Source organism: Gallus gallus, chromosome 29 (genome assembly GCF_016699485.2).
Source record: "Gallus gallus isolate bGalGal1 chromosome 29, bGalGal1.mat.broiler.GRCg7b, whole genome shotgun sequence".
Taxonomy (NCBI): Eukaryota; Metazoa; Chordata; class Aves; order Galliformes; family Phasianidae; genus Gallus; species Gallus gallus.
This window is the reverse complement of record NC_052560.1, coordinates 139,836-147,629: the sequence shown is the minus strand read 5'-3', so window position 1 is coordinate 147,629 and position 7,794 is coordinate 139,836. Positions and strand designations below refer to the sequence as shown.

The following is a 7,794-nucleotide window of genomic DNA, read 5'->3' as shown; positions in this document are numbered from 1 at the left end:
CTTAACCCATACACAGAGGCTGTCAACCATGGCATTGCTAAATGTAAGCTCCGTTTCCTCTAGCCCATCAGTACATACAGCAACCCCATCCCATCTCACCGGCCCTGCATCTCCAGCCTGCAGAGCCCAGAGCCATCCATCACACACAGCACACACCTCACAGGGCCATTCCCACCACGTCTCACACATGCTGATGATGCTGAAGCACACATGGCCTCCAACTTTCAATGTTTCCAACATGAAAAACCAGAAATGCATAACAGCCTTGCACATGGGCACCACGGGGGCTGGTCAATCTCTTGGGAGCTCTGCCTGTGCCTGTGCTGATTCCAGTGTGTGCAGAGGTGGAATATTTTCCCTCTCCTATCCCTCTCCTCATTCCACACGCTGACATTCACTTTAAGAACAAGAAACAAGACTACAGTGAAGAAAGCTCCAGAACAACTCAGCTACTTTATTCACCCCTTCCCTTTCCCCTACAGATGATTCTCAGAAAACCTCCAAGAGCCATGTTACTGCTCTCCTGACCCTTCTCTCACATTCGTCTGCGCACTCAGAAATTACTGAGAGCAACACACGCACACAGACACACAGAACATCCCCACACAGCCGCTTCTCCTAAGGAAATGGCATCAAAAAGCTGCAGGCAGGAAGAGCAGAAGAGGAACATGGGCATGCTGAGAGAACTGCTTTGGGAAGCAAGGAAAGGCCATCTGAACCTCCTGGGTTAAGGCCCTTCTGCAGAGGGTGCCAGCGATGCCATCTCCTTTGCCAGCTCTTCCTGTGTGGGGAGAAGCACAGGGGTTGAAGGTGAAGGGCTGAAGCTCTTCACAAGTTTGAGGCTCTGCAGGATCTGTATCTTTTATGGAAATGCTGGTAGGTAACGAGGCTGGAACTGCTTTGGAAGGTTCCCAGAGTCTTGGGGTGCTTCTACAGTCATTGTGCTCCGTGGATGCGCTTGGGAGTGTTGAGATGAGATCTGCGTTTAAAGCTCTTTGCACACTCCAGACACTGAAAGGGTCTCTGTCCTGTGTGGATGCACTGGTGCTGCTTCAATTCAGAACTGCTTTTGAAGCTCTTCCCACACTCAGGACACTGAAAGGGTCTCTCCCCTGTGTGGATGCGCTGGTGCAGCTTCAATTCAAACTTCGTTTTGAAGCCCTTCCCACACTCAGAGCACTGAAAGGGTTTCTCTCCTTTGTGGATACGTTGGTGGCAGGTGAGATGGGAACTGCTGTTGAAGCTCTTCCCACACTCAGGACACTGAAAGGGTCTCTCTCCAGTATGGATGCGTTGGTGGTAGGTGAGGTGGGAACTTCTGCTGAAGCTCTTCCCACACTCAGAGCACTTGCAGGGACTCTCCCCTGAGTGGATGTGCTGGTGCAGCTTTAACTCGCATCTTCTTTTGAAGCTCTTCCCACACGCGGAACACTGAAAGGGTCTCTCCTGTCTGTGCGTGCGCAGGTGCTGCTTCAAGTCAGAACGGCGATTGAAGCACTTCCCACACTCAGAGCACTGAAAGGGTCTCTCCTCTGTGTGGATGCGTTGGTGGCAAGTAAGGTTGCAACTGCTGTTGAAGCTCTTCCCACACTCAGAGCACTGAAAGGGTCTCTCTCCTGTGTGGATGCGTTGGTGGCGGGTAAGGTTGTAACTGCTGTTGAAGCTCTTCCCACACTCACAGCACTTGTACAGGCTCTGCGTTGCGTGCATGCACTGGTGGTTAATGATGCTGGAATCTATTTCCAAGCTTTTCCCACACTCAGTGCATGGATTCTGCTTTTTCATCTGACACACATCCTTGCTCCTGGGCTCTACGTCCTGCTTTTCACCTATGTTGAAGTCCAGTGGGCTCCTTCCTTTCTCTTCCAGATGCTCTCCCAGTGCCTTCTTGATGTGCTCACCCTGACCTTGCTCCAGGCCTCCTGGGACATCCCTTCTGATTTCTCCCACACAGGCACTACCCCACCGCCTTTCGGCCACACCACTTTCCTGCACATCCTCCAGTAGATCTGTAATCCCAGTTCCTGCTGGAGGAAAGAGGAAATCCAGAAATTGCACACGGTGCCCAAAATAAAACACAGACAGAGAGGACTCTTCCAGCCCCAGCCTCCTCCTTCCCTCCCTCCAGCAACTCACCTGGGCTCAGGTCTCCTGGCACGGCCTCAGGGCTACGCACATCTGGGATCCAGGGGTCTTCCCCTCCTTCAAGCAGGGAGATCAGCCCGGGTTTGGGGGCTGGAAGAGGAGCTTCAATGACAGAAACAGGGGAGATGAGAGCATTTCCATCATTGTGGCACAGTGACTGTTCAACATCTCCACTGTGTGTCCCTCCCCATGGAGAAAGCACTATTTGGGCCTGAATGACACTGGGGCCACAGCTTCGGTTGGAGCAAAGAAAGCTTTTACATCTCTAGACATTATGAAGGGATATTTGCTTTAAAATTAACATTACAACAGCATGCTTACTTGCTTACAATATATCAGTGAGCATGGCATCAAAATATTTATGGCAATTGAATGGAAAATCCTAAATTCTAAAGGAGTAACCAGCGAGTCATCTCTTAGTTGGAGCTGGTGGCATCAGGCAATGCAACAACACAAGGGCTGTTTGCAGGAAACTGATCATCCCCCTTCCTGCTGCTGCTTACGAGCCAGCACTGACTCTGAGGCTTTTATCACAGTGCTGAGCACAAGAAGGCCTCCTGAAACTCATGCTACTCTGTGTTTCCTTTGTTGCTGTCACAGTGGTGTTAGTCAATATGTAACTGCATGGCAGTTATTCAATGCCCGGCATGCAGAGGCTCATTCAGCACACCCAAAGCAGACCTAACGAGGAGGAAAGGCAGCAAAGCCCTCACCCAGCCAGGCCACGCACTGGTACGTCTCCAGCATCACGTCCCGGTAGAGCGCTCGCTGCGCAGGGTCCAGCAGCGCCCACTCCTCCCTGCTGAAATACACGGCCACCTCCGCAAAGCTCACGGGCTCCTGCAAGCAAAGAGGCTCCTTGCTGGCAACAGCCAAGGCCCAGGGAAGCAGCTCGCACACGACACAAACTCCCGTCCCAGCCGCTTCTCCGGCCCCAGCACACGCATGCTGGCTGAGGGCACCTCCCTCTCCCCCTGCATTCACATCCCTCGCCCCTTGGCCTCTCCTGCCTGCTTCCCACAGCCCCTACCTGACACCGATGTGCTGTGGCCATTTGCTGCTCTCCTGCAGCCTGGGATGATCACGCCTGGAAGGCACAAGCTGAACTGGAGCCTGCAGGGACAAGAGAAAGGGCAGGGCAGCTGGCAGGCAACGCAGCAGTCCCTGTCCCAGCCCAGCCCTCCCCAGCCCATCTGCAGGGCACTGCCTCCGGGATGGCACACCAGGCCTGGCACAGGAAGACAACCAGCAACAGCACTGCTAACGCTCTGGCTCAAAGAGATGAACCATCACAAAGCTGTCTCAAACTGCGGGGCTGAGAGAACTCATAGCTGACACTCACTTCGACAGCTGAGGGCACACGGACTGCGTGCCTAAAAACAAAGCATGGCAAGGAGTCGGTCATCTCACCCCAAAACAGGGAGCAGCCCAAGCACCCCTCGAGATCTCCTGCACAGCAGCGCGCTGCACGACAGGATCTGCCCTCAAGCAGGGATGGCTCTCAGGGTCACACCTGCACAGAGATCCCTCGCAGCTTGATGTCGAGACTCCTTCTTGATACAGATCTTCTCTATTAGACTCGTGGTTACTTTGGAGCTTTCTGAGCTTCTCTAAGGTTATATCTTTAAGTGATTATGTACATATGATCTCTTTGACGTTATCCCCTGATCAAGAGTGGATTAGGAGTGGATCAAGGTGCAGTGACGCTCCTTACCTTTGTGCCTTGAGAAGGCTAGGTCGGATGTGGGCGCACTCTGAGCCTTGGGACTCCCTGGGCCAGTGTCAATCCAACTCGGTTCTGGGAAGCTGAGCGTGCAGTTCGGGCAGCAGTGTTGGGATTACCAATGGAAATGGAAGCAACTGTTGCGTATCAAACTGCCAAAGCCAGTGTTGGCTCCCAGGTGAGAAACGTATGTCAAACAATCACTCTGCAATCATAAATTGCCACAAAACGCTGTTCCCAACCGCCACAGAAACAGGGAGGCTGCTGTGCATGTACTTCATGCAGCTGCTGACCTCCGTGAACCAAAAACCACCGACGTTCCCCAATACTCCTTTTCTGCTGCGGCACAGGCTGGAAATTCTGATGTTACAGCACATTTGGACAAACAACAAAGATCTCTCATTCTCACCCACAATCCTTTAGGCCACACTTACGGGGCATTTACTGTTGACCTCCTTTGCAAAATGCAAAAGGAGAAGTGGCCTCAACGGATGAAGAGAAGGCGGAGGTACTGAATGAGTTCTTGGCCTCAGTCTCCACTGGCAGCCAGGACTCCAGTATTTCTCACCTCCCTGAGCCCTGCATCCCTAAACCTCCAGCTGGGGACCGGGGGAGTAAATCCCTCCCCACTGTAACTCGGACTGCAAGTCCGACACCGCCTCATCAGACTGAATGCAGAAGTTTGCTGGAGACACCCAGCTGAGCGCTGCGGTTGACACGGTGGAAGGAAGGGATGCCATTGAGAGGGACCTCTGCAGGCTTGAAAGGGGGGGCCTGGGTGAACCTCATGAGGTTCAACACCGCAAAGTGCAAGGTTTGGCACTGGCGCCCGAGGAATCCCAGGCATACATACAGACTGGGAGGAGCAGTCCTGGAGAGCAGCCCTGCAGAGAAGGACCTGGGGGTCCTGGAGGATGAAAAACTTCACGTGAGCCAGCAGTGTGCTCTTGCAGCTTGGAAAGCAAACGGCATCCTGGGCTCCAGCAGAAAAGGGGTGGCCAGCAGGGACAGGGAGCTGATTGTCCCTCTCTACTCTGCCCTCCGGAGGCCCCATCTGGAGTACTGTGCGCAGGCCTGGAGCCCCCAATACACGAAGCAGAGAGAGCTGGTGGAGAGGGTGAAGAGGAGGGCCACAAAGATGATCAGAGGGCTACAAAGACAGGCTGAGGGAGCTGGGCTTGTTCAGCCTGGAGAAAAGAAGGCTGAGGGGTGACCTCAGTGCAGCCTTCCAGGACCTAAAGGGAGCCCATAAACAGGAGAGGACCGGAGGCAACTCTGTGAAAGGGCAGATAACAGCAGCACAAGGGGAAATGGTTTGAAGCTGAAGGAGGGCAGCTGCAGGTTGGGTGTCAGGGGGAAGTTCTTTACTCTGAGAGCGGTGAGGTGCTGGAACAGCTGCCCAGAGAGGCTGTGGATGCCCCATCCATCCCTGGAGGTGTTCAAGGCCGGGCTGGATGGGGCCCTGGGCAGCCTGGGCTGCTATGAAACGTGGAGGTTGGTGGCCCTGATAGCAGCAGCGGGGTTGGAGCTTCATGAACCTCGAGGTCCCTTCCAACCCGGGCCATGGTGTGATCCTCCGCTCTTCCTCCCCAGCAGCACCCAAATGGATGGCAAATGGAAACGCCGTGCCCACGCTGCCACGGGGTGAGGGAGGAAAGGGTGACGCGCTCCGCCCCGCTCCGCCTCACCTGCTCTGCTGGGAAGAGGCGGCCGTTCTCCTGGAAGCGGCACCGACGGCTCCGTCTCTGCCCACAGGGCTGAGCGCCGTCCCGGGATGAGCCGGGAGCAGCAGCCCGGGAGGCGACACAGCGGCAACGGCGCCCCTCGGAGAGACCTCCAGGGGAGGGGAGGGGAGGGGAGGGGAGGGGAGGGGAGGAGAGGAGAGGGGAGGAGAGGGGAGGGGAGGGGAGGGGAGGAGAGGAGAGGAGAGGAGAGGAGAGGAGAGGAGAGGAGAGGGCAGGGCGAGGCGTTGGGGACACAGAGCAGCGGAGCCAAGCGAAGGCTGAGTCCCGTCCCGTCCCGTCCCGTCCCGTCCCGCCCCGCCGGAAGACACGCCGTCCGTGGCCGTGAGGGAAGAGGAGTTCCGGGCTCAGTTGGGCTGGGACGACTGCCTGGGCCGGGCCGCTGGGTTTGGGCAGTGTGGCACACAGCATTTGGTTGCGTTTCATTGGTAACAAAAAGCACCTCACCGCCTTCCTTAAGGAGGGTCTGTGTACGTGTAGTTCTGTCTCCGGGCTCCTATCGCTCACGTGCTGAGCAGTCCTTTCTCGGCCAGGCAGCCCCGTCCCTTGTGGGCACTGCTCTTTGTTCCCCGGGCCGTGCACCTTCTCCCCGGTGGGGGAGGGGAAGGAATGTGCGGGTGGGGGGATGTTGGGTGGATCTGAGTGAGGAGGAGTTGAGGTACCGCCTTCCCTTCCCTTCCCTTCCCTTCCCTTCCCTTCCCTTCCCTTCCCTTCCCTTCCCTTCCCTTCCCTTCCCTTCCCTTCCCTTCCCTTCCCTTCCCTTCCCTTCCCTTCCCTTCCCTTCCCTTCCCTCTTCCCTTCCCTTCCCTCTTGTGTCCGTTTCTGCCCAGCTGTTGGAAATATCCAAATAATTTTGTCAGGACAGTATCTCTGATAAAGCAGATTTTATTCACAATTGCAATGGCAGGCATCCCACAAGCAGAAGAGCGTTCTTATGGGTACGGACATGACAGCTTTTGTACCTTGTTTCCCCCCCCACACACCCCTTGCCTCCCCTGTTTCCCCACTGGCTGGGTGCTCCAGGTTCACAATCGTATCAAAAGGTTTTCATTTGTTAATCACTTGTTAATTCCTGTGTTATGTGGTGTCAGTCAGCAGCAGTCCTTTTGTCTCTAACATGTCTCAGTACCCTTCTCATTCGTACTGATGTGGTGATTTTCTTCAGAGTCTTTGTTAGACAAAGAGTATGGAGGGAGGTGCCAGATGTTCCTCAATACGTTCTTCAGGCCCTCCCTAAGGCGTGTTACGAGTTGTCCTTTTAATATGTGCAGGACGTTCTTGCAATGTGTGTGACATATATATCTTTTTTTCATGCAGTCTGTACATAATTTGTTACTAGCATATATATGTATGCTGTTAATTGTTTAACTTCTCCTCCTTTAATTCTCTGTTGCTCAGGCCCTGTCTATCCAGCACCAAAAGCTAGCAGTTTTCCAACATCAAGGGGTTTGTGATTTGCAAAGATATCTATTACGTCTACCTGGCCTTTAACTGAAGGCCCAGAAGTGTTTCAGATGGCTGGACAGACAGGAGCTTCAGTCTTTGTGCTTGTAACTTACTCCATCTACCTAATCTCGATGGATATCTCTATATCTATATGTATGTATATATTATTTTACTTATATACTGAGTATGTGTTTTTGGGGAAGGTTTATCTAGAGGACGAGCAATGCAAAGTACCAGAGAACCCTGCTAAAGTAGAAAGACCCCTGAAAAGAGGTATTAATTGTAATAAAGGACCCAAATGGTAGCAGAGGCCATGAAATTAACCAAATTCTTATCTTGTTCTGATTGGGGAACAACATTCAACACCCCCACTCCCACCACCCGGGCAATAGCCTTCCCTTTTTCACAACTCACTCCAGTCTCTTTTGCCACGTCCTTTAGCCATCCCACAACAGCTGTGGGAGACTGCAAAGCTCCTCAGCACAGATCTGCCCTTTTGCAGTCAGGCATGCCTTACAGCTCCTCAACACCTCGAGCAAGGAGAGCCATGGAGATTGGGCTGACTGTGTGGACACAATTAGCGGGTAGATTCGAACCATTTGGTTCCCCATCTGTGTCATCCTAGGTATTCCAATCCCACCTATGCAGGTGAGTTTCTACAGGGGAGATAAGAGGTGACTGTCCTTGCACACTGCCCTGGCAGAAACGTGCCACCTGGCAGAGGGTTTCCAGTGGCTG

At 53.8% G+C, this 7,794-nt stretch overlaps 1 protein-coding gene across 2 annotated transcripts; it reads right to left on the bottom strand.

Moving 5' to 3' along the window:
• Nucleotides 1-436: 436 nt before the first annotated feature.
• On the bottom strand, nt 437-3,470 carry LOC121107773 (zinc finger protein 501-like). Of its 2 annotated transcripts, none has more exons than XM_040653874.2 (4): nt 3,176-3,470; nt 2,859-2,985; nt 2,137-2,247; nt 437-2,024 (listed from the first exon to the last, which is right to left on the bottom strand). In XM_040653874.2, exons 1-4 carry the CDS (start codon nt 3,197-3,199, stop codon nt 937-939), a joined length of 1,350 nt encoding a protein of 449 aa, XP_040509808.1. In that variant the 5' UTR covers nt 3,200-3,470; the 3' UTR covers nt 437-936. The 2 variants fall into 2 exon arrangements, with proteins under 2 accessions (XP_040509808.1, XP_040509807.1); XM_040653873.2 differs by having other exon boundaries at nt 441-2,027.
• Between the last annotated feature and the right edge of the window lie 4,324 nt (nt 3,471-7,794).